The sequence below is a fragment of the Ailuropoda melanoleuca genome, chromosome 6, assembly GCF_002007445.2.
Source record: "Ailuropoda melanoleuca isolate Jingjing chromosome 6, ASM200744v2, whole genome shotgun sequence".
NCBI classification, from domain to species: domain Eukaryota; kingdom Metazoa; phylum Chordata; class Mammalia; order Carnivora; family Ursidae; genus Ailuropoda; species Ailuropoda melanoleuca.
Window position 1 is genome coordinate 21,210,283 of NC_048223.1, and position 27,327 is coordinate 21,237,609.

At 38.7% G+C, this 27,327-nt stretch overlaps 1 protein-coding gene across 2 annotated transcripts in view; it reads left to right on the top strand.

Moving 5' to 3' along the window:
• Positions 1-27,327, top strand: part of KCNH8 (potassium voltage-gated channel subfamily H member 8) — a 365,555-nt gene that overhangs the window by 148,840 nt on the left and 189,388 nt on the right. For both annotated transcript variants that reach the window (XM_002924147.4, XM_034662055.1), the window contains exon 3: positions 8,663-8,794. In XM_002924147.4, the coding sequence (XP_002924193.1) occupies positions 8,663-8,794 (132 nt within the window). The remainder of the gene's footprint in view (positions 1-8,662; positions 8,795-27,327) is intronic.

A 27,327-nucleotide genomic window follows, 5' to 3' on the forward strand; every position in this document is an offset into this window, starting at 1 on the left:
GGCGCCTGGATAGCGCAGTCGTTAAGCGTCTGCCTTTGGCTCAGGGCGTGATCCCGGAGTTCTGGGATCGAGTCCCACATTGGGCTCCTCCGCTGGGAGCCTGCTTCTTCCTCTCCCACTCCCTTGCTGTGTTCCCTCTCTCGCTGGCTGTCTCTCTGTCACATAAATAAATAAAATCTTAAAAAAAAAATCAAACTCAGACTTGTATTTAAACTCTGCTCTGTGGCACTTAATAGCTATGTGACCCTGAAGAAAATACTGCATATCTCAATTTCCCCATTTGTAAAATGTGGTTCCATTTGGTAAAATGTTGGTCAGGTTGATCAATGAGAAGTTTAGATATAAGACATGTAAAGCATGTGGCACAGTGTCCAGCACGTAAAGGAAACTTACGTGAGAGCTATCACTAGTTCTTGCTGTGTGCATTACATTGTTTATATCCTCAGGACCCTTTACCTCTATTTCTCATTCGACTGTACCCAATTGTCCTGGATCCTCCTCTAAACCTCTCCCAGCTGGATTTGTGTTTAACCACATGTGGAAAATCCTTTCAATTTCAGGTAGTAATTATCTCTGTTTACCATCAAAAGCAGTTTCCTTTTCCTAAAGCAAGTAACAGCTCTGCTGGTCAATAATACAATCAACGATTTGTTGAACAAGGATGGTGCAACTACGGACAAAAGCACATTTTGGGGAAAATCTCAAGTTCCCAAGCTCCTCTTTTTCCTAATAATTAGAGATTAGAGAAGAATAAGATTTTTATTTAAGGAGAAAAGGAACTTGGAACAAAATGGAAAGGGGAAAAAATAACTTGGCACATTCAAATCAGTTAAGCATCGCCTGATTTGATATATATATCCATCCTTCCTTCCTTCTTCCCTCTCTCTCTCTCTCTTTCTCTCTATCTTTGGGATATCTGTTAAAACTTAAATCATTGGAATATGTAAAAAGTGATCTCCCCAGAAATACGACCTCACCACTCTTATTGCCCTATCTTGAACTTCTTGTCATTTCTTACCTCGAATCTCTAGAGTTGCCTTCATGCTTATTCTAGGAAAACTGAAAATAAGGATCCTGAGAAGAAAGGAAAAAAGAAGAAACTCTAATTCCACAAGCCACCACTACTAATATTTTGCGTATATTCTGCCTCTTTTTTCCTACACAGAAAAAATTTAAAACACATGGTTTTTATGAGATTCTCCTTCTTCATTAAATATTGAAATGAAAGGTATCTTTAGCCACTGCCCAGCTCAGGGGGGTCTCCAGCTGGTTTTCTTCATCTCCCACCAACTCCATTCTACCCTCTGCCATTACACAGGTGTCAGGGTCCTAGTGCCCTTTACTTTGGGTCATTGAGATCCTGGGGCATGAGGAGAAAGGGTGTTCACTCTGAGCAAATCCAATGGGGATGGAGCAAAGGCCTGAAACATACAGAGGCTGCACTGCAGACAGATGGCCCTTGGAAGGGTTCCCTGCAGATAAGGCACAGTCTTTACCTGATATTTCACCAAAGAATCTTTGCTTTCATCCCTTAGTATACAAATGCCAAGAAGAGCTGGTGAGACTGCTCTAGGGCTTGCCCCCACACAGTTCTGGGTACCTCAAGGGACTTCCCCGTCCTTTGAAATATCACCCTTCCTTTAGGTCACCTCTTCACTCTACCCATCCCGTTCCTTTTTTGTTTTTTATCCTAGTCCCTTAAAAACAGACCTTCCATAGTAGTAAAGAATCTGGAATGTTATGCTAATACTTTAAGCAAGCAGTGAAAAGCCATTGAGTATTTTTATTCAATACCCTATATTTTCACAGCTTATTGGAAGCAGCATGGGAGGAAAACTAAAGGCAAGAAGAACACTGTTGAAGAGTGGGCAAGAGATGATTAAGGCCAGAAGAAGGCAGTAGTAGAAAATGTGGTAAAGAGGAAGGGTAGCTAAGGGTTCAATTATAGATTCCATTGGTACTCCCGTTACTGCTGCACTCCTGCTACAGATATGAGGGTCCCATCATCCATTACCATCAGGGGTAGCCCTGTGTACTCATTTGTAGTCCCTTTCCCACCCCTGCTTCAATATATACCCCCTGGACTAATTTCTAAAAACTGTCAAACTTGTCACCACATCATTGATAAGTAGCACTGAGACAATGGTTGTAGGGAACAAGACACATCAAATTTAGTGTGAAATATGAAGAGCACCTGAAAATGTTTTGGTAGCATGAGATTGATGCTGCTAACACTTAGGATATTATATTACTTTAGTAATAATTTCAAAGACTAAATGTTACACATATTTATCATAAAAAATCCAGTCAAAATCCTGCTTGATGGAAGAAACGTGAGGATACGCAAAGTGTCCGTATCCCCCTTTCTGCTCCTGAGTTACACTGGGAAATGGAACTTGAATCTCATCACGACAGAAGAGTCATTAAAGAGAAAGGAAGAGTTCACAATTCAATTTACTTTTAAATCTGACCTCCTTATATTAAGTTATTAAACCTTGAACTCATACTGGAAACCTTATCATTGGTTTTTGCTTATTGCCAAACATAACCTTTTGGGAGTGGGTAGAAAGCATATAAGTCTTCTTACAAATGTAAATAGTAACAAGTCAAATTCTCTAATACCCTTGCTTCCCAATGAAGGAAAAGGAAGTACCAAAGTGGAGACATGGGACATTCCACCGGATTTAAGCTCTGTGTAATTATTTATGCAATTCCAAAAATACATTTTACCATATAGGGTATAAACCCTGTTTTCTCCCCATGAATTGTATTTATCCATGGAAGTCAAAGGTGTTATTAACTTAAATCCTGGCAGAGCCTCATCTGTTTTAGCACTCACCAACCCACATGGTAATTACTGCTGCTATACACAGAAGAACTTAAAATTGACACAGGATTTCTGCCCTCTAACCTGTTTTAAGAATCCTTCATCCCTGGATTTGAGAGTGAGGGATGTGCTGCCTCCCACCTTAACCTTACAAGAGATTTATTGCACCAGGCTTGAATTACTGTTGACTGGAAAATGTTGCATGATCATTACTTTGCCTGTGGACAAGAGAGGAAGGGGCCAAACTTGGGAAATAGCTTTGAATGATTAAAGTCATGCAACGATAGAGATTTTGTCAGAGAGCCAGGGCAGAGGGCCTGGTAGAGACATTCAGGAAAGCAGGGAAGGGATGAATGAGTGAGCACATTAAGTGTGAAGGGTCTTGCCTGCCTGCTTGGTAAGTTTTGGCATCTATCCTCTTTTTCTGGAAGAAGCAAGTGGCATACGCCTTGCTTTCCAATTTTAGAGGTGGCCAAAGCCATATTTATAAGGCAGTTGTTGTGGATAAATCTGAAGGAGCAGTTGAACGAAGAGAGGAGGAAGGGAAGGGAAGGAGGAAAGAAATAAGCCTGTATCTCATTTGTACTGTTTCCCTCACACAAGCATACCTTGTTTTATTGTGCTTTACTTTATTGTGCTTCGCAGATAATTGTGTTTTTTACACATAGGTTTGTAGCAACCCTGCATAAAACAACTCTATTGTGCCTTTTTTCTAACATTTGCTCACTTTGTGTCTGTGTGTCACATTTTGGCAATTCTCCCAATATTTCAGACTTTTTCACTATTATTATATTTGTTGTGGTGATCCATGATCAGTGACCTTTGATATTCGTATTGTAATTGTTTTGGGGCACCACCAACACTGCCTATATAAGATGGCAAACTTAAATCAATATATGTATGTGTTCTGACTCCCCCACCAACTGGCCATTCCCTGTCTCTTTCTCATTCCTTGGGGCCGTGTTCCCTGAGACACAACGATATTGCAATTAGGTCAATTAACAACCCTACAGTGGCCTCTTACGTATTCACATGAAAAGAAGAGTTGCATGTCTCTCACATGCTTAGTGAGGAAGGATGTTGAAAGTCAAAATAGGCCAAAAACTAGCCCTCTTGTGCCAAACAGCCAAGTTGTGAATGCAAGGAAGCTCTGGAAGAAAATTAAAAGTGCTGCTCCAGTGAACACACGAATACTAAGAAACTGGAACAGCCTCATTGCTGATATGGGGAGAGTTTGAGTGGTCTGGATAGAAGATCAAACCAACCAAACACTCCCTTAAGCCAAGGTCTAATCCAGAGGAAGGTCCTACCTCTCTTCAAGTCTGTGAAGGCTGGGAGAGGTGAGGAAGCTGCAGAAGATAGGTTTGAAGCCGGCAGAGGTGGGTTCATGAGGTTTACGGGAAGAAGGCGTCTCCATAACATCAAAGGGCAAGGTGAAGCAGCGGTGATCCAGGAGATCGAGCTGAGATAACTAATGAAGGTGGCTGCCCTAAACAGCAGATTTTCANAGGGCAAGGTGAAGCAGCGAGTGATCCAGGAGATCGAGCGAAGATAACTAATGAAGGTGGCTGCCCCAAACAGCAGATTTTTATTAGATGAAAACAGCCTCCTATTGAAAGAAGATGCCATCTAGGATTTTCATAGCTGGAGAGAAGTTAATGGCTGGCTTCAGAGTTTCAAGGACATTCTGACTCTCTTGTTAGGGGTTAATACAGCTGGTGACTTTAAGTTGAAGCTAATACTCATTGACCAATCCAAAAAACAATCCTAGGGCCCTTAAGAATCGTGCTAGATCTACTCCACCTGTGCTGTATACATGGAACAACAAAACCTGGATGACAGCACATCTGTTTACAGCATGGTTTACTGAATATTTTAATTTTAAACCCACTGTTGAGACTTAGAGAAAAAGGATTCCTTTCAAAATAGTACTGCTCATTAATAATGCAGCTGGTCATCCAAGAGCTCTGGTAGAGATGTACAGTGAGATTTTCATGCCTGCTAACACAACATCCATTCTGTAGTCCATGGGTCAAGGAGTAATTTTGACTTTCAAGTCTTAATATTTTAAAAAAAACACCAAAACATTTTGAGGGCACCTGGGTGCCTCAGTTGGTTAAGTGTCCAACTCTTGATTTCTGCTCAGGTCATGATTACAGGATTCTGAGATAGAGTCCTGTGTCAGGCTCTGCACTCAGCAGGGAGTCTGCTGGAGATTCTCTCCCTCTCCCTGCTCACACACAAACACACACACACACACACACACACACTCTCTCTCTCTCTCACTCTCTCTCAAATAAATAAGTAAATCTTAAAAAAAAAAAAAGAAACACATTTTGTAAGGTTTTAGCTGCCATAGCTAGTAATTCCTCTGATGCATCTGGGAAAAGTAAATCAAAAACCTGGAAAGAATTCACCATTCTAGATGCTATTAAAAGGGAAGGGGTTATGGGAAGAGGTCAAAATATCAACATTAACAGGAGTTTGGAAGAAGTTGATTCCAACCCTCATGGAGGACTTTGAAGGGTTCAAGACTTCAGTGAGGGAAGTCACTGCAGTTGTGGTGGAAACAGCAAGAGAACTAGAATTAGAAGTCTAGCCTAGGGGCTCCTGGGTGGCTCAGTCCTTAAGCGTCTGCCTTCGGCTCCTGGCGTGATCCCAGCGGTCTGGGATCGAGCCCCATATCAGGCTTCTCTGCTGGGAGCCTGTGTCTTCCTTTGCTTGTGTTCCCTCTCTCGCTGCTGTTCCCACCCCCCCGCTTGTGTTCCCTCTCTTGCTGACTGTGTTTCTCTCTGTCAAATAAATAAATAAAATCTTTAAAAAAAAGAAAAAAAAAGAAGTTGAGCCTAAAGATGGGACTGAATTGCTGCCATCTTATGATAAAACTTTAATGGATAAAGAGTTGATTCTTATGGATGAGCAAAGAAAGTGGTTCTTGAGATGGAATCTTCTCCTGGTGAAGATGCTTTGAAGATTGTTGAAATAGCAACAAAGGATTTAGAATATTACATAAACTTAGTTGATAAAACAGCAGGAGGGTTTGAGAGGATTGACTCCAATTTTGGAAGAAGCTCTACTATGGGTAAAATGCTATCAAACAGCACTACATGCTACAGAGAAATCACTCGTGAAAGGAAGAATCAATTGATGTGGCAAATCTTGTTGTTGTCTTATTTTAAGAAATTGCCACTGCCACCCCAACTTTTAGCGACCACCCTCCTTTGATCACTCAGCATCCATCAACATTGAGGCAAGACTTTCCACTAGCAAAAAAGGTTACAACTCATTGAGACCTCAAATGATGGTTAATAATTTTTAAAGAAATAAAATGTTTTTAATTAAGGCATGTACATTGTATTTTTAGACAGAATACTATTGCACATTTAACAGACTACTGTATAGTGTAAACATAATTTTTATATGCACTGGATAAAATAGATTTTCAGGAAAATTAAAAGCCTCTGTTTTGATTTGGGTGATGTTTTTACAAGATAATTGACAGAGAGAAGCTTTAAAATGTGATCTAAAATATCAGATTCATACTGTTTTCCATGTCCCCACTATTACTATGTCTAGGGTCTGATTAATAGCTTGCCCCATGGGTCTTTTTGTCCCTACCATAGCTACAGCATTAGTGAAAACACTTCCCACCTTGACATGGTGGCTGTACAAAAAATTAGAATCAAGAGCCATTCTGGAATGATAGGGATAGTAGTGTTTGGCCAGGGATGTGGCTCATTTATAAGGTTTCCCCATTAGACATAGACAACAGAGTTGATTTATTGTCTCATGGTTTTTGAGTTGCTCTGTCTACCACTAGACTGATGGATATGAGAATATTACAATTGAAGGAACCAAGTTAATTGGAGAGGAGAAGTTAATTGACTCCCCCATGGTTGCTAGTTAATGTTGGAGCTATGGTTGGATCCCAGATCTCCTGGTAATGGGATATTGAAATGGGATTGCTGTGGCCTGGATATTTGGGAAGATCAATGAAAGGAAACCATAGATCTGAGTCAAGAGAACACGGAGGAATTCATGATGCTGAAGCTATTAGGAAGATGTGGCTGAACAGGTACATACTCCATGCATACTTTATAGAGTGGAAGCACATTGTACACACATTTATTGCATGTGTATTCAACCACACTTTTCAAAATGTACAATAGCAGCTAAAATAAAATGTGATTTTTATGTCAGTTGGCCCCTATGTCAACTCCTTCATCTGGTGCTTAAGTAAGGGAAAAAATCTGATAGATTCAAAGGTTGGGTGGATACATCAGCTGCTTTGGAAATTGTGAGATCTAATACAGTATATACAAAACAAAATATCAAGGGTATTTCTGACTGTCTGTTATTTTTTCTTATACCCAACTTTGAAATCAACTCCCTAATAAGGTGGAAATTCACAGTATAAGGGATTTTCCCTCATCAAAAGAAAAATATATGTGAATAGATTAATAGTTTTGTTTTTAAGCAATAACTTTTTTGCCATTTTCAATTTTTTTTGCCCAGGAATGCTTTTTAGTAGGGAATCTAGTATAAGAATTTTAATATATTCTTAAAATTATATTATCATTATATATATACATATACATTTCAAAATATGAGCCTTAGGTTTGAACCTAAAGCTACTAATGGTATTTCTCAGGGTTCTTTTGCTCAAAGCATAGAATTGAACTTGATTATCACTTTTTAAAATATGTTCTTAAGGGACACCTGTGTGGCTCAATTGGTTAAGTGTCTGTGTTCAGCTCAGGTCATGATCCCGGGGTCCTGGGATTGAGTCCCACACCGGGCTCCTTGCTCAGCTCGGAGTCTGATTCTCCCTCTGCCTGCCACTCCCCCTGCTTGTGCTCTCTCTCTGTCTCTCTGACAAATAAATAAATAAAATCTTAAAAAAAATGTTCTTGAAGTAAAACATATAGACAGAAAAATAGACATGCATAAGTGTAGAGCTTGATGGGTTCTCAAAAATTGAATACTCCTATGTAATTAACATAAAGGTCATAAAGCAAAACTTGACCAGGATCCCAGAACTCCCCAACCCGTATCCCCCTCAAATCACAATCTCCCAAACCGCCAACCTGACTTTTAACACTGTAGGTGAGTTTTGCCTGTTTCATACTTAATGTAAATGCATTCTACTCATTTGTGACTGGCTACTTTTGCTCAATATTATGTTAGTGATATTCATCCATCTGATTCAATTATTACATAATGCTCATTGACAGTGCAGCCTAATGTTGTATTGTGGGAATATATCTTAATACGCTTGTACAGTTTTTAAAGTATATATGTACTAATTGCAACCAACCAGCAATGTAGGAGTTCAAGGGACTATGCGTTTTCCCCAAAACTTGGTATTTTCCATCTTTTTTGCTTTCACCATTCTGGTGGGCAATCGTTGATTTTTAAGTTGACTAAATAACCCTCCAGCAAACTCGTACCACACAAAGGTCTCTATTTAGCGACCCGCGTGTGCTGGGGGTGGGAAGGGGCCATGTTTCCCAAAGTGGAATGCGTCAACATCAACAAGTTCAAAAAAGAAATACAGTTTGAATTACATAAGCAGAAATATCCCAGCACAGACAAGTGGTTTTGTTTAAAATACAGGCTTATTTTCAAAGAAAGCATTTCATTTGGGAATGAAGAGAGAAGCATATGGGCTAGACATTTATGGAATCTGAAAACTGACATTTTTAAGATTTTGGAGGGGAGGTGTGGGATAGAAGAAAACAGTAAGGACTTTCTTAACTGCCCCACTAATGATTGAGATTTTCATAGAAAAAACATGAGGCAGTGGTTGATTTGGTATTTTTATTACTGTTGCAGGGTCTCCATTTTGGTGCCTATTGGATATTGTTCCTATAAAGAATGAGAAAGGAGATGTGGTACTTTTTCTGGCTTCATTCAAAGATATAACAGATACAAAAGTGAAGATTACTCCAGAAGATAAAAAAGAAGGTTGGTACTGTTTTCAGAAAACATTGACAGATGGAGTCACATTTTGGAATTGTTTACTCAAAAACTCTGGGAGGAAAAAAAAAAAACTGTCTTTTTAATAACAGCAGCTGATAAATATTCATGACTGTTAGCACTCAGTATTTGGTGCCTCTTCCAAAATCACAGAGACATTACACGAATTTACATTCTCGTCTTGGTAATAAAAGCTCATTTGACAGGAACCAGAAGTTCATATTCCTATGCAAATAGGACGAGGAAGGGACATAGTTTACTAGAATGGGAAGAGTCACACCACCTTGTTTTATTAGGGAAAAAAATGAATCGATAGCAGTAAGTGAACTTAAAATGATGTGATTAAAAGTATATCTCTGTTTCATCTGAAGTGCAGTAGCTCAAAACTTAGAGGTGAAAATTTCATGTGCAAAATTAAGGGTCAAGTTTAGTGTTTGCTGGAGTGGACTGTCACACACAAATATGTATCTGTATCTGGTCATATATAACAGCATAATAATTTGTTTTAAGGCACAGGTAAGCTTTTCGAAGATCTTTAAAGCATTCTAAGACTCTATGTTGCTTTCCTTTTACCCTCTGTTTATACTTATGAAGAAATTCCTTGCAATTCATGCAAACTGACAAAAACTGACACTGAAAAAATGTTGATATTGTTTCATTTAAACAGGAGTAGGATTAGATACTTTGGTCACCAGAGAAAAAGCAATCGTCATTGCAGGGATGTCCTATGTAGCAAATTCTTTACGAGAACGAGTTATCGGACCTTTCAACAATTATGTCTTTTTAAAAATGAACTCTTTTACTCCAGCTCTTTTAAAACATGTATGGGAGTGTTGTAAATATATAATATCTCTTGAAATACAGCCCGAAGGGAGAACCGTCATGGTGTGGTGACCCCACCCCCACTTCCATCATTTAAAATGTTTCCAAATACACCACTCTTTTCCTGTGTGTTTGCATGACTATACAGTGAGGCATATTTTACATACATAAGGAAAGAACAGTCTTACAATCAAAGTTACTTGTATATTAGAGTAAGTGTAATACCTGTCCAGTGAGAGAATAGAAAATGTGGGAGTCTGTGTGCACAGTTTTTTGTTTGTTTGTTTTGTTTTTCTTTTTCTTGTTTTTGTTTTTTTGTTTTTTGGGTTTTTTTGGTATTATAGAAATACAGAAGGTAAGTGTGAACTGCATTTGGTCACAGCACTTGTGCACATGTGTGGGTTTTCTCCATACTAACTTCCTGGACACCAGCTAGGGGTCCTATCATTTAATTCAGCTCTGACACTGCTCAGAGTTAGTGTCAGACTCCACAGATTTATGGGCTTATTCCCACAAGACTGCCCTCGCTTCTGATGCCAGTCACAAATACTGGGTGCCCAAGGTAACTGAACACTTCTGTCTGACTTGGCTATAAAGTTAGGGACTCCCCCACATCCTCCTTTTCAGATTTGAGAATTTGTTAGAATGGCTCACAGCACTCAGGGAAACACTTTACTTATATTATTACAAAGGAACTCAGGAACAGCACAATGGAAAAGATGCATGGGGCAAGGCATGGAGAGGAGGAATGTGGAGCCACACTCTCTCTGGGTTGCCAAACTCCCAGGCCCTCAGTGTGTTTACCAACTCAGAGGCTCTCCCAAGCCTGCTGTTGAAGAGTTTTTATGGAGGTTTCATTATGTAGGCATGATTGATCACATCCTTGGCCATTGGTGATTAACTCAGTCTCCAGCCCCTTTCCTCTCCCAGAAGGTTAGGGGTGGGGTGAAGTTCCAACTCTCTGGTCTTGCCTGGGTGTTTCACCACTGAAGCTATCTAGGGACCCCCAGCCACCAATCATTCATTAGTGTATAAAAGACACTACTCATCATCTCAGAGATTCCAAGAGTTATAGAGTTGTTTGCCAGGAACAGGAGATGAAGACCAAATATATATATTTTTATTATACCACAGTAAGGATTATTTGAATAAAATCATTATTCATATATTAAATGTATATGCGTGTATTATGTACACTCACATTTATGTGTAGATAGATGGAAATATAAAACTAAGAAGAAATATATGACTACTTTTTTTTTTTTTGCTTCAAAGGGAGCAATTTAGTCAACCTGACTTGCTTTGAAAATGAGAATTATGTGTAATGATTTTATAAAATTTAACTCATCACCTTTGTCTTAGGTCTATTATGTCTGCAGATAGGGAGAAATCCCTGAAAATTGATAAAAGGAGCAAAATACACTTACTCATTTGGGGTTTGAAAGAGCTCAATTAAAACACTCTTTTTCTCCACCCAAGTGCTGGACCAACTCATAAGAAAATAATAAAGCAGATGGGAGATCAGCCTATCACCTTTCTTTCTGATAAAACTGATTAACAGAGACTCTGACATACATCTATAGCAAGTAAGCTTCCCCTTTGTGAGCTCCACATTTAGGCAAAGTTACCCCTCAGTCACAAACAGAGCTATAATGAGGCAAGGCAGAGCTCCCCAAGTTATAATTTCGAGCTCCAGGACCAGAGCAGATCAGGCGTTCCCCAAAGGCAGCTGAGCCTTGAAGAGAAAGGGGCCTCCCTATACATACCAATATGTCCTTCCAAACTCAATCCAATTAAGTTCCGCGTCTTTTCCCAGGAAAGAAGTGCGTAAAGGAACAGAGATAGGCCAAGTGTGTTACACCAACAGACCTGCTTGCACACGAAAGAGTATATCTGCCATTTGTGGGTGGGGGGCATGAATTTGAATACTCCAGAACCAATAACAATTTTACTCATTCAAAGTTCAATCTTAAAAATGAGTTTTTTATTTATATTTAAGTAAATATGTTCAACTATGCTCAGTAATAGTCCAGTTTATTTGTTCAGGGAACATGTACAATCATGTTCTATCTCTTGCAAAGTTTAAAGCAAAAATATCAACAAAACATTTTTAACATTAATTATATAATGCAAAATATGATTTAGGAATTTTGAAATATTTGATAGCAGTCCCTAAATTTTTTATAGGTTTACAACTTTTTCCTCAAATGATGATTACTTTTTATGAGATTAGGTATTATTTCTAATATGTACTGAACACTTAAGAATGTATTTTTCTGCTACTACCTTATTATAAATGTCCCACAAAAGCATGTAGTATTTTTATGGAGGCAAACTAACTATTGTAAGCCAACATGGTTATTAAATGATTTAAAAAAAAATAGATATATGTTTCTTTCTTTCTTTTTTTTTTTACTTGCACTTAATAGAGGAAAATACATTAAAATTCACCAGTTGATGGCACGTCTTGCAAGAAAGGCACATCATAGCATACAGTATTTTTAGAACTTCAGGAGAAGTGTTTGAAAATCATTAAAATGTCACTGTGTAACTGGAGCAATATTGTATCATAGCACTAGAAAACTCTAAGTGAGCATGTAGACTGACTTGACCCAATACCACATCTCCTACAAATGTATCACTGAAGTTCACTGGGTTGTGAAAATAAGATTTGTGTTAATCAAATTAATTTCCTACCTAGGCTCAGACGATGGTCTTTAAGAGGTATAAACTGTGCATTTCTATTTAAAAAAAATACTTTAATCATTAATATCTATATTGTTTGGGGTTTTTTTTGAAATGAGGAAAAACATTTTATAGAAAAGGCTAGCAAGGTATGGGATACAAGGAACAACATTGATGGGAGATTAGCATAAAATGTAAAGTACTGTTTGTGCACTCAGTAGCTCTCAGCTAGGTGATCTGGGGTGTGTGCGGGGTGGGGAGGGGTAGAAGAGAAGGAAAGGGAGGGAAGGTATGGGGGACTTCAGTAGAAATCTGGTGATTTTTACCACCTAATACCCTCCTTTTTTTGGATACATATTTTACTTCCATTCTAAAAATAGTGTGTGAACCACTAACTTCTATACCTATGTCTAGCATTACTGAGTGCATTTAAGGTTCCCCTCTTTCACCATCAGTAAGAAATGTTTTAACATATCTTAAAAGTAGATTAATAGTGGATTAAGTAATTCAACAAATACTTATCAAGCACCCACTCTGCCTTCAGATCTGAGCTATTGTTTGGGGATGTCAGAATGGAGACAGTCCGCTTTGGATCATCTATACTTGAGCTCAAATCCTGGTTCCACCACGTGTTGGGTATTAGATCTTAGACGAGCTGCTTATCCTCTCAGGGACTGAGTTTTCTCATCTATAAAATGGAGTAATTGTACTAACTGTCTGCGTTTGTTTCAGATTGTCAAATGACAGAAAAATATACAATTTTTTAATGGGCATGATGCCCTTTATTCAAGGGAAAACACTCCATGGATTGGGAGTGTACAGTGCCTCACAAGCAACGGGTCGTTCTTCCTGAGGGATTTTGGACAAGAATGAGTTTTTTGGGAGTTAGAAGGGGCAACATGGAAACAGGGCATGATTGGCTAGGAGGTAGGGGATTGCCTTATGAGGCTCCTATGTTTTAGCATAATAAGCTAGCTAAAGCTGATTGGGAGGATAGTGCTTGGTGTGTGTTTGGATTCCTTGACAGGTGTTTCCTGTAAGTGCAGGCTGGCATAGGTTTCAACGTCAGGCCACTGGCCCTTTTGTGAATCCCAATATATGAATCAATTTTATCAAGGTTTATAAGAAATAATATATGCAAATCACATAAGACAGGATATGGAATATGCTTAGTGAGAGATAGCTGTGGTCATTGTTGTATTCTCTGTTTTATTTTAATAGCTAGTTGTTATTCAGTCTCTACTTCGTACTAACAGAAACTTCATTTATTTCTTATTATAACCATATGAATTAGACATTATTCTTATTCCCATTTAGCAATGAATTTAAGTAATTTGATAAAGTTGACAGAGTAAAAAAAAATCTTAATAGAACTAAGATTTACAGTCATATAATCAAACTCCAGAGTGTACATTCTTTTATTGGGATTTTTTTTCTCTCCCAAGAGCTTGTGATCTTATGAAGGGCACAAATCCAGTATTTGTGATATAGTATATTCAGTGATAGTCGAGTGAAAGAAATGGTAAATTCTTTCTAGAAAAAGGAAAAGGTTAGGGTGGGGCCAGCAAGAGTTGGAACAGAGTTAAGAACTTCATAGGGAATATACTATGGAAGCAAATCTTGAAAGATGAGTGAAGTTTGATACACTGAACATTAATTTCAGGAGCTGGACTAGCAAATAGTTGACCCGCTTTTGGAAGCAGATTATAAAGTCAGGGAGTTGAAGTTTACCTCTACATAGGTAGGCAAAGCTTAAGTCTTAAATATCTCATTATGTGTTTCTTTTTTTTTTTTTTTGAAGTTTTTATTTAAATTCCAGTTAGTTAACATTTTATTTTGTCTTTCTAAGGAGTTTACATGGTGTGGAGCTAGAATTCACAGACTAAGTAGGATTTGGCAGAAGGAGATGAAGGCCTAAGAAAACTGACTCCAATTTTCTGGCTTGGGGACAGTTATGGCCTGAATTGTGTGCTCCCCAAATCATATGTTGAAGCCTTAAACTCACCACCTCAGCATGTGACTGACTGCATTTGGAGTTACGACCTTTAAAGAGTAATTAAGGTGAAATGAAGCCATGATGGTGGGCCCTAATCCCGTCCAACCGCTGTCCTCATAAGAAGAAGAGATTGGACACAGGGAGACATGACGGGTGTGCATGCACAGAGGAAAGGCTGTGTGATGAGGAAGCAAGGGAGCAGCACCTCCTCTTTTTACTCTAAACCGATGTGCTTTCATGAAAGCAGGTTTTACATTCAGTTTACCCCCACAACCCACTTTCTAACAAACATTCACGTTAACCTTCTTGAAGTCCCTGGACAAACCAAGCTGATTTGTTCATGCTCAACTAATATAATTCATCCTCTTTTTTTTCCACATCCACTTCTCAGATTTTTCCTTACTTGAATCATCTTTGTCACTCCCAGTCACCAAGAGAATCCTACCTCTTGTCTATGTTACCGGTTTACCTGAACCACCTGAGCTCACAGTGGGGGTCCTTCCGTTAGCCGGCTCTGTGTTTGCTGCTGGTTGCATTCATCTGGCTTGCCTTTCTCAAGCTGTGAAGGGCCTTAAACTTGGCATACTGCTTCATAGTCTTTGAATTTCCTAAGTGCCTTGCATATAATAGACACAGAGGACACACTTGCTGATTAATTAATTTTATTAAAGAAACTTCACCTACGTGACAGCGTTCAGTTTCTTTTAAAAGTTGCTTTCCTCTGTTGCATGTGTCTCAGTTTTCCAAACTTCATTTCACAGCAGTTCGTTCATTATACTAATCTGGTTTTCCATTCAAACCGGTTGAGTATATCGTATGTGCCTTATATTGTTCCAGGCACAGGGCCCGAGGCAAATTATTTTTGTTATTTCCCAGATTTGGTTTGAAATGATGGTTGACACTAGGCTATGCATTATGGAGCAACAACATCATCAGTTATCCCAGACCTGGAGACTTATTCTTTTTTTTTAATAAAGATTTTATTTATTTATTTGACAGAGAGAGACACAGCGAGAGAGGGAACACAAGCAGGGGGAGTGGGAGAGGAAGAAGCCAGGCTCCCAGCAGAGCAGGGAGCCCGATGTGGGGCTCGATCCCAGGACCCTGGGATGATGACCTGAGCCAAAGGCAGACGCTTAACCACTGAGCCACCCAGGCACCCCGACCTGGAGACTTTTAATTATAATTTCTTTTTTTTTTTTAAAAGATTTTATTTATTTATTTGACAGAGACAGCCAGCGAGAGGGGGAACACAGCAGGGGAGTGGGAGAGGAAGAAGCAGGCTCCCAGCGGAGGAGCCCGATGTGGGACTCGATCCCGGAACACCGGGATCACACCCTGAGCCTAAGGCAGACGCTCAACGACTGCGCTACCCAGGCGCCCCTTAATTATAATTTCTAAAAAGTGGGCACTTCAGATTTGTCTGGAGAATTTAGGGGTTGATGTGTGAAGCTCCTCACATTCTCTTAGGCAGTAATACAAACCGTATTCAAATGCAATGGCTTTCTTGGCAGCCTCACTTTTGGTGGATAACAGCAGGTATTAAATACACTGACACAAGTTTTACATTGCGCCTGCCTTTTCCTCTTACTAAGTGGCTTCAGAGGAAATGATAATAATGAGAAGCTGCACTACATAGTTAGGTATCAATTGCAGTTAGCCGCAAGACCCTGAAAACCTAACAACATAAGCTTAACCAGTAAGGGCTTTATTTTCTCATATTGAGAGGGGTCTGGAGCTGAGCTGCCCATGTTTGAAATGGTGACAGCAATAGTGGTAGGCTCTTTTTTGCCTTTCTGCTCTGCTCTCTTCAGGTGCTGCTTGTCATTCTCGTTCTTTTCATTTGTAAGTTTTATTTATTTAAGTAACCTTTACACCCAGCATGGGGCTTGAACTCACGACCCTGAGATCAAGAGTTGCATGCTCTTCCGACTGAGCCAGCCCTCGCCTCATTCTCATTCTTGTCACCTCGTGGTTGTAAGATGCCTGTGGTTGTAAGATGCCTGTTGCGCCTTTAGAACTCATTTCTGTTGAGGCAGAAAGGATAGTGAAAGACAGAGAGCAAAGGCTTCTCCTTTTGAGGCTTTGCCTTTGTGGGCAGGAAGGAGTGTCCGGGGATTTCCATCAAGATGTCATTGACTGTAACTCTTTCACATGGCCATCTCTAGCTGGAAGAAAGGCTGAAAAATCAAAGTTTTCCTGTCTATTTTTAAAGTTTTCACACCTTTGGAGTAGAAATAGAAAAAGAAAAAGAAAGAAAAAGAAAAAGGGGGAAAAAAAGACTTGGAAGTGAGGTCGGATCAGCCAATCTAGAGTGCCTATCATTTACTGATGATTTTCTATAAGCCAGACAGATTATCCAAGGATTCTGCTAGAATGGAGAAGATTGAAACTTAAAAAAAAAAAAAGGTGAAAGCAAGTGAACTGTCCAAAACCTCAGTGCTGTGAGAATGTGGAGACAGGATTGAAGCCCAGGCCTGACTGGTCTCAGAGCAGGTATCTTTCCGCCATGCCCTGGGGCCTCCTATGAAACAAATGATAGAAATTTGGAAATGAGGTGGACAGGAGGCTGGGCTTGGTGCAGTTCCTTCCCCAAACCCCTACATGTGATTGTCATCAAAACAGAAAGCTCCTGCCCCAGTTCTTTTTACCGTTCTCATTTCTTATTTAGACTCCTTACTATTCAATGTGAAAGAGGTCCGAGGACCTGGCACGTCAACATCAACCAGGAGTTCATGAGAAATGCAGAATCTCAGGCCCTACAGCACCCTCTGAATCAGAATCTGCATTTCAGTAAGCTCCTCGGGTGAGTCACCTGAGTATCCGAATGTGAGAAGACTTGTGCCGGACACATTTCCTAGAAAGGCCTTCTGTGACCACCCTGTCTGAAGTTTGGACCATGTCCAACCACTCTGTTACGTCAGCTTGTTCATTGTCTTCCTAGCATTGACTGTGATCTGAAACAACCTTTCTGAAAAGGTAGTTTCTGTCATAATAGTTCTGTCCTCCATTAAAATTGAGTTTTCATCAGGGAACAGGCTCTGCGTCTCTCCTTCTGGGTCATATCCCCAACACGTGTAGTGTGAGTGTCTGACACTCAGTAAGTTCTCAAGAGATGTTTGAGGGATGGATGGATGAATAAATGAATGTAGAAATGATGTCCAATTTAGCACGTTTTTTTATTCAGAGAGAGAGAAAACAACATAGCCTTCTTGCTTATTCAAAATCATCAGATCATAACTATCAAAGCTGCACATCTCAGGTGTACATTCTGATGAATATATTGTTTGGCTCTGTTGTGCTTGATTTAAGTCAAAGGCAATTTGACATGTATTTACCCAAGTCGGTTGCCTCTCAAAATGTGTTCTTACTGCTGGTGTTGAATGGCCTTTTCACTTCAAATAGAATCTCTGCTGTTGGTCTATTTCTTTTCTGTTCATCTTTCACTTTCTGGGAATCTCAATTTAGTCAATATTTTTAAGATAATTGAAGGCGTTTAAAAAACATATTTATATGATATATATATATATTCTCTAAAACAGTAAGCCATTGATCAGGTATTAATTACATCTGAGATGATTTTTGTATACTTTGAATATTTTCATTTTCAATGTGGAACATTGTAATAATGTTCCCTTCACTTTCTGAAATATTTTGCCTGCTTTTTTTGTTTGTTTGTTTGTTTGCATAATGGAAGAAACATATGCAAAAATCCTGATAGGAAGCAGTTGTCTAATGGGAGAACTATTGTAAAAATTGATACTTTTTCTGAGAACAATTTCTGCCTCCAGGATATCTATACCAACTCTTTGTCAAATATATGATGAAGTAGGAAATGAAGAGCCCAGGCAGATGCTTAAGGTGATTGAAGAATCTTTATCTCATCTATATTATCTATATTAAAAGAAAAAAAGTCCTTTGGGTTTTCTATACATTTTCACTATCATCATTTCATTTTTTTTTTATAATCTTCTAAAGGCAAATAGTGAAAGCCAGGATTTATAAACTAAGTTAACTTGAGAGATAGTGGGATAATAAGATGAGTCTTGTGATAGACTATGATGGAGACTGAGGCCTAATACGCATGGTATGCTTCACAGAGTCATTCCATTTTAATGAAAAACTTGCAACCCATTAAAACATACCTGTGGACTAAATGTTTTCTTGTAACTTGTTATTCTTGGACAAATCTTGTTAGTCTGATTCTTATAAAAAGTATTACGGTTTTATTACTTCAAGAATGGAGACATGATTTTAACCATTTTGGGAGGTGGATTTAACATTAAAACATTTTTTCAATTGAATGACCAACTAATTGAGACACTAGACAAATGGGTATTAAGAAGATTAATAAATTCAGGCTGAGAATTTTAAAAAGCCATATATATGGACCCTCTCTGGCTGGATATATGCATTCTTAGTGATATTCTCTATATCCAGCAGAATTCACCTGGACGTTGGTATTAGGGAATGTTCCCGATTCAGGGATTATAGCTGTCATGCCACTGTCATGAATGATATGGTACAATCCCTTCGGACAAGCTGGAAACCATAGGACAGAAGGATCTGCAAGTTCCTGTGTCTCTGGAGTCAGCATCTGATGGAGAGGCAGACTTAGGACAGGCAGGACATCCTGGGTTTGTGATGCAGAGGGTGGTGGTGTGGGAGTAGTTTCCCTTTTTGCATTTCTTTTTATATGGGCTAGTGTGGTGATGGCTGTGCCAGTGTGAGAAAAACAGACTGTTGAGTGCCAAGAGCTTAGGTACCAGCCTGTCAGAGAAGTGGTGGGAAGCATTGGGTGCTTTGAAGAGGAGGGCCTGGGTCCCCAGTTTCAGGAGGTTTGAGTTTAGTTTCAGCGTCTCACATCAGTAAAAATCAGCTGTCCATCCCAGCTAGCTTGTTTGCAGACAAGGAGAATGTCTGGGAGCCCCACTGAGCAATACTGCTTGTCTCCACAACGGCTTCCCCCAAATTCCATGAGGCTTTGAATGTATTTATTTGACACATTTCATGGGGACTGATTTGGCTCAGAGAGAACATCGAAGTTTCATTAGATAAATGTCTACTGAAATGTTCATCTAATTGCTTCAATTTCTTGAAATTATATGGTAACTCAATTTTATTTAATCTACTTTAAAAATACATCTTTCAGTTCTTGAGAAAAATATGTACAGACTCAATGTGGAGAATCAAATTTTTTGCCTAAGTATTAGCATTGCATAGCAAACATTCATATTAATGTTGATGCAAGATGGGAGGTGAGATGAATATTTATTAGCTAGAAAACTGCTAAAATGACTGATTATATTGAGGAGAAACTTTGGAAGTTATAAATGGTGCTTATGAGCTCATTGGTCTGTGTGTTTGTTTCTTTATTGTGTTCCTTTTCCCCTTCTAGACTCTGAGCTGTGTGAAGGCAGAGGCCGTGTCTGATTCACTTTTAAGTGAACTTAACCAGAATGGAGGTTAAGGTGGGCACGTGAAAGACTGAACTGAGTGGCATTAAGAGATGAACTTGTGGCTATTTGGAATCAGTTTAGAATGGTTTTTAAAAATTTATTTATTGAAAGAGAGTTTTTGAGCTAGGGTAACTCCAGCAATAATCTAAGATTTAGTAGGCGAATGGGGATTTTTAAGCACATGGGAGGTCATAGGTAAAAAGGTAGAATACAAGTATACTAAATTTATTTAAAGAAAATTCAAGAGGGCTATCAAATATGATGGAGGGACAAAAACTATCAAAATTAACACATGTGTATGAAGAACCAAATAGAACTTTTATAAATGAAAAAGATAATAATTAAAAGTAAACTCAATGAATAGGATGGATAGCAGGTTAGTCACAGAATAAGAAAAAAAATCAGTGAATCAGAAAAGGAAAAAATCCAATGTATTACAATGTATTACACATGAAAAAAAAAGTCAAGAGGAATAGTGGTTAGAGTAAAAAGATCTAAAAATATGTGGACTTTTAGAAAGAGAGAAGAGAATGGTGAGTAATAAACTATTAAGGATTTTTCAAAATTAATGCAACTCAATATTCAGATTTAGGAAGCCCGACAAATCTGAACAGAATGAATGTAATGAAACCAAACCAAGAAATGTGAAACTAAATACTAGATGCAAAGAGAAGATCTTAAAAGCAAGCTTAGAGAAAAGACTTTATCTGCAAATGGAAGCCAATTTGAGTGGCAGCTTTCCTCTCAACACAATAAAAGCCTGAAGAAAATTCAACACTATCTTCAAACTGTTGATAAGAATCAGTGCCAACCTAGAATGTTTTATCCACTTGAACTCTTGAAAAAATGGAGATAAGTTACAGAAACGTCAGCCAAAAACATAGATCATTCACTAACAACAAAACTTTCCTATTAGAAACTTTAGTGTTAGAAATGAACAAGAGGAAATGACAGCAGTACAGCAGAGATTAAGGAGGCAATATAATAATAAAAAAAAGAACTTTATGCCAATAATTTTTCAAAATTAGATGAAATGGAAAGCTTGTAGGAAAATTTTTAAAAATTGACTCAAGAAGAGAAAGGAAATTTGAATTACCTTGTAATTGTTAAACATATCAAATCACTTGCTTAAATGTTTTCCTCCCAAATATTAAACTCAAATGATTTTATGGATGAGTATTCCCAAACATTTAATAAACATATAACCTCAATCTTTTTTTTTTAAGATTTTATTTATTTATTTGACAGAGAGAGAGACAGACAGCGAGAAAGGCAACACAAGCAGGGGGAGTGGGAGAGGAAGAAGCAGGCTCCCAGCGGAAGAGCCTGATGTGGGGCTTGATCCCAGAACGCTGGGATTACACCCTGAGCCAAAGGCAGACGCTTAATGACTGAGCCACTCAAGCACCCCTATAACCTCAATCTTAAACAGATTCTTTCAGGGGATAGAAAAATTATATAATCTTGACATTAAAACCAGCTAAGGACAGCTTACAAAGCATGGGAAAGAAAATGACAACCTGATCTCACCATAAATATAGACGCAAAGATTCTAAATAAAAACAAACTGAATCCAACAATGATAAAAAGCAACAGTGCATTCTGAGCAAATTGAATTTATCACAGCAAAGAAAGTTTCAACATTAGAAAGTCTATTAATAAGTCTACCATATTAATTGATTAAAGGAGACAATATGATCATTTCTGAGTTCCAGAGTTCCAACACAGTACACATTAAAAATATTTTTTGTAGAGCTCATGACAAAAATACAAATAAGGGAATCTTTTGCTTTTTGATCAATTATGTCTACCCAAAATTTTTTTTAAAAAAAACCAATATAATAATCAGTTGAAACACTGAAAGTATTTCCTCTAAAAATCAGGATCAAGATAAACACATTGTTGTTGCCATTTCTGTTTGCAATACACTAGCAACCCTGACTAGTGCCATAAGAAGGGAAAAATAAAAGTAAACATTGTTAAGAAAGTAGCAAACTTGTCATATTTTCAAATGATATAATTGCTTACACAAAAAGCCCAAAACAATCTACAGAGAAANATAGCCACTTGTATGTCTTCATTGGAAAAGTGTCTCTTCATATATTCTGCCCATTTTTTTATTTGATCATTTGTTTCTTGGGTATTGAGTTTGAGAAGTTCTTTATAGATCTTGGATACCAGTCTTTTTTTTTTTTTTAAAGATTTTATTTATTTATTTGACAGAGAGACAGCCAGCGAGAGAGGGAACACAAGCAGGGGGAGTAGGAGAGGAAGAAGCAGGCTCATAGCAGAGGAGCCTGATGTGGGGCTCGATCCCATAACGCTGGGATCACGCCCTGAGCCGAAGGCAGACGCTTAACTGCTGTGCCACCCAGGCACCCCATTGAATACCAGCCTTTTATCTGTAGTTTCATTTGCAAATATCTTTTCCCATTCTGTGGGTCGCCTCTTTGTTTTGATGACTGTGTCCTTTGCTATGCAGAAACTTTTTATCTTGATGAAGTCCCAAAAATTCTTTTTTTTTTTTTTTGTTTCTCTTGCCTTTGGAGATGTGTTATGAAAGAAGTTGGTGTGGCCGATGTCAAAGAGGTTGCAGCCTATGTTCTTCTCTATGATGTTGATGGATTCCTGTCTCACATCAAGGTTCTTTTCATCCGTTTGGAGTTTATCTTGTGTGTGGTGTGAGGGAGTGGTCAAGTTTCATTCTTTTGTATATAGCTGTCCAATTTTCCCAGCACCATTTATTGAAGAGACTGTCTTTTTTCCACTGGATGTTTCTTTCCTGCTTTGTCAAAGATTAGTTGACCATAGAGCCTAGGGTCCATTTCTGGAGTCTCTATTCTGTTCCATTGGTCTATGTGTCTGTTTTTGTGTCAGTACCATGCTGTCTTTGTGATCACAGCTTTGTAGTGTAGCTTGAAATCAGGCAACGTGATGCCCCCAACTTTGTTTTTCTTTTTCAACCTTTCCTTGGCAATTCGGGGTCTTTTCTGGTTCCACACAAATTTTAGGATTGTTTGTTGCAGCTGTTTGAAAGATGTCTTGGTATTTTGATTGGGATGGCGTTGAAAGTGCAGATTGCTCTGGGTAGCCTAGACATTTTAACTATGTTTATTCTTCTGATCCATGAGCATGGAATGTTTTTTCATCTTTTTGTGTCTTCTTCAATGTCTTTCATCAGTGTTCTGTAGTTTCTAGAATACAGATCCTTTACCTCTCTGGTTAAGTTAATTCCGAGATATCGTATGATTTTTGGTGCTATTGTAAATGGAATCAATTCCCTAATTTCTCTTTCTTCAGTCTCATTGTTCGTGTATAGAAATGCAACTGATTTCTGAGCATTGATTTTGTATCCTGCCACATTACTGAATTGTTCTATGAGTTCTAGTAATTTGGGGGTGGAGTCTTTTGGGTTTTCCGTATAAAGTGTCATCTGCGAAGAGAGAGAGTTTGACTTCTTCTTAGCTGATCTGAATACCTTTTATCCCTTTTTGTCATCTGATTGCAGTTGCAAGGACTTCTAGTACTATATTGAATAATAATGGTGAGAGTGGGCATCCTTGTCATGTTCCTGATCTTAAGGGAAAGGCTTTCAGCTTTTACCCATTGAGAATGATATTCGCTGTAGGCTTTTCATAGATGGTTTTTATGAAATTGAGGAATGTACCCTCTATCCCTACACTCTGAAGGGTTTTAATCAGGAAAGGATGCTTTATTTTGTCAAATGCTTTTTCTGCATCAATTGAGAGGATCATATGGTTCTTGACTCTTTTCTTGTTGATATGATCTATCACACTGATTGATTTGCAAATGTTGAACCACCCTTGCATCCCAGGGATGAATCCCACTTGGTCTTGATGGATAATCCTTTTAATGTACTGTTGGATCCTATTAGCTAGGATCTTGTTGAGAATTTTCATGTTCATATTCATCAGGGAAATTGGTTTGTACTTCTCTTTTTTGATGGGGTCTTTGCCTGGTTTGGGGATCAAGGTAATACTGGCCTCATAGAATGAGTTTGGTAGTTTTTCTTCTGTTTCTATTTTTTGAAACAGCTTCAGGAGAATAGGTATTACTTCTTCTTTGAATTTTTGGTAGAATTCCCCGGGGAATCCGTCAGGCCCTGGACTCTTGTTTTGGGGGAGGTTTTTGATCACTGCTTCAATCTCTTCATAATTAATCGGTCTGTTTAAATAATCAATTTCTTCCTGTTTCAGTCTTGGTAGTTTATAGTTTTCCAGGAAGGCATCCATTTCTTCCAGGTTGTTTAATTTATTGGCATATAGTTGTTGATAATCATTTCTAATGATTGTTTCTATTTCCTTGGTGTTGGTCGTGATCTCTCCCCTTTCATTCATAATTTCGTTAATTTGGGTCCTTTCTCTATTCTTTTGAATAAGTCCGGCCCATGGCTTATCAATCTTATTTATTCTTTCAAAGAACCAGCTTCTAGTTCTGTTGATCTGCTCTACTGTGCTCCTGCTTTCTAATTCATTGATCTCTGCTCTAATCTTGATCAACTGCCTTCCGCATGCGTGGGTTAGACCTGTTCTTCTGTTTCAGCTCCAGCTTCTTAAGGTGAGACTATAAAGACTGCATTTTAGATTTTTCTATTCCTGTGAGTGAGGCTTGGATGGCTTTGTATTTTCCACTTAGGACCGCCTTTGCAGTGTCCCATAGGTTTTGGACCAATGTGTTTTCTATTTCATTGGTTTCCATAAATTGCTTAACTTCTTCATTAATTCTCTGGTTTACACAATCATTCTTAAGCAGAATGGTTCTTAGTTTCCATGTGTTTGAGTTTCTTCCAAATTTTTCCTTGCGATTCAGTTCCAGTTTCAAAGCACTGTGGTTTGAGAATATGCAGGGAATAATGTCAGTCTTTTGGTATCGGTTGAGACCTCATGGGTGACCCAGTATACGGTCTATTCTGGGGAAAGTTCCATGTGCATTTGAAAAGAATGAGTATTCTGTTGTTCTAGGGTGTAGTGTCCTGTGTTTATATATATGAGGTCCATCTCGTCCAGTATATCATTCAAAGCTCTTGTTTCTTTGTTGATTTTCTGCTTTGATGTTCTGTCTATTGCGGAGAGTGGAGTGTTGAGGCCTCTACTATGAACGTATTATTATCTATATGTCTCTTTATTCTGGTTAAGAGTTGGCTTGTGTATCTAGCTGCTCCCCTGTTGGGGGCATAGATATTTATAATTGTTAGATCGGCCTGTTGGATACACCCTTTAAGAATAATAGAGTGTCCTTTTGTATCTTTACAGTCTTGAGCTTAAAATCTAATCTGTCTGATATGAGAATTGCTACCCCAGCTTTCTTTTGAGGTCCGTTGGCATGAAAAATTGTTTTCTGTCCCTTCCCTTTCAGTCTGGATGTACCTTTAGGGTCAAATAAGTCTCTTATAGACAGCATATGGATGGGTCATGTCTTTTTATCCAATCTGCAACCCTGTGGTGTTTTATGGGAGCATTTAGGCCATTCATATTGAGAGTGATTATTGAGAGATATGATTTTAATGATGTCATGCTGTCTGTGAAATCTTTGTTTGTATAGATTGTAAATTTCTGTTCTGTATCACTCTTGGGGTCTTTTAACTTTTATGGAACCCCCCTTAATATTTCTTGTATGGCTGGCTTGGTGGTCACATATTCTTTCAGTTTCTGCCAATCTTGGAAGGTCCTTGTCTCTCCATCAATTCTGAGTGACAGCCTTGCTGGATAAAGGATCCTTGGCTGCATGTTCTTCTCACTTAGTGCTCTGAGTATGTCTTGCCAGCTTTTTCTGGCTTGCCAGGTCTCTTTAGACAGGTCTGACGTTATTCTGATGTTCCTCCCTCTGTAGGTGAGGATTCTCTTTCCTCTGGCCGCTTTGAAGATTTTATCCTTGGATCTAAGATTTGCAAATTGTACTATTATGTGACATGGTGTTGGTCTGTTATCATTGATCTTGGGAGGGGTCCTCTCTGCCTCTTGGACATGAATGCTTGTTTCCTTCACCACATTAGGGAAGTTCTCAGCTACAGTTTGTTCAAATATCTCTTCTAGAACTCTCTCTTTCTCCACCTCCTTGGGGATGCTGATGATTCTGACATTGGAATGTTTCATTGAGTCAGTAATCTCCTGTACTACATTCTTGAAATTGGAATTTTTTAAGCCAGGTTCCCTGTTTTTCCTTCCTTTCTATCATCTCATCTTCGAACTCACTAATTCATTCTTCTGCCTCATTTACCCTGGCTATCAGAGCATCCAGTTTAGACTGCATTTGATTCATAGCATTCTTAATTTCTGCCTGATTCGCTCTCATTTCCACCCTTAGAGATTCTATATTCTTGTTAATATTTTCATTAATATTTTTTTCAAGCCTACACATCATCTTGACCATTATTACTCTGAACTCCATTCCTGACAATTTGGTTATATCCATATCCATTAGTTCTGTGACAGAGGCCACAGTCTCTGTTTCTTTCCTTTGTTGTGGGTTCCTCCTCCTCGTCATTCTGATAAGGAGAGGTTGCAGAGATGTACAGAGCCAAAATTTTGACCAGGACCCAAGCAATGTGCACTTGTTTTATAGGGACCTTAGGAATGTGGGCTTCTTGATTTTTCAGCCTGCCTTCTGGGGGAGGGACCTGCCATGCAACTCAGGCAACCCTGTTTGGGTTGAGTCTTCCTGTCCCCTGAGAGGGGTCATGGGAATTGGCACAATGTGAGCTGGTATTTCCGGGCTTTTGTTCTCTGGCGGCTTTCCCTGGCGGTTTTCTGTGGCTCTTCTGAGAGTCAGAGAAGCAGTGGCCATATCCTCACCTCTGTCTTAGAACAGAGAGATTGCAGTCCGCTCTCCACTGAGCACTCCTGGCCACTTTAACTCTGTTTCTGTTGGTGCTGCTAAAAACCTGCAGCATCTGGGCTGTGCACCCCACAGCCACTCTCCCAGCCCTCACTTCCAGGGCCGGCACTTCTCTGTGCTTTGTGCTTCTAACACCACCAGCCGCCTGGTTCCTGCGCGCGCTCCGGAGCGCCGGTTTTCAGTCTGGTCGTGAAAAATAGGTGACTGTTCTGACAATGATGAACCAAATAGGGAAACCCATATCAGTATTTATAGTAAACTTACAGTATAATATAGTGTTGTAGACAAACATATCAATTAAAAAAACGGAACTAATGGAACAGAACAGGGGTTCCAGAACCAAACATGTACATATATGAAAACCTGATACATGACAAAGTTTGCATTGCCTGCTAATGTAGAAAAGGTGGGCTATTTAGTAAAATGCACCTGGAAGTATTAAGAATTCATTTTTAAATTAAAATGTATTTGGTTTCGTACCTTACATGATAGATATCAATTCAAAGCGAATTAAGCACCTTTTGTAAGAGAAAGAAAATTAAGTAAATAATCTCTACTGACTCTGGTGTAGTGACAGTTTTCTTAAACTTGATACTAAAACTATAACTTCTACTTGACTACATTAAACTTGGAACTCTTATTTATTAAAAGACAATGCAGTAACAATAAAAAGCTGAATGATCAGTAAGCTGACAAATACCAGT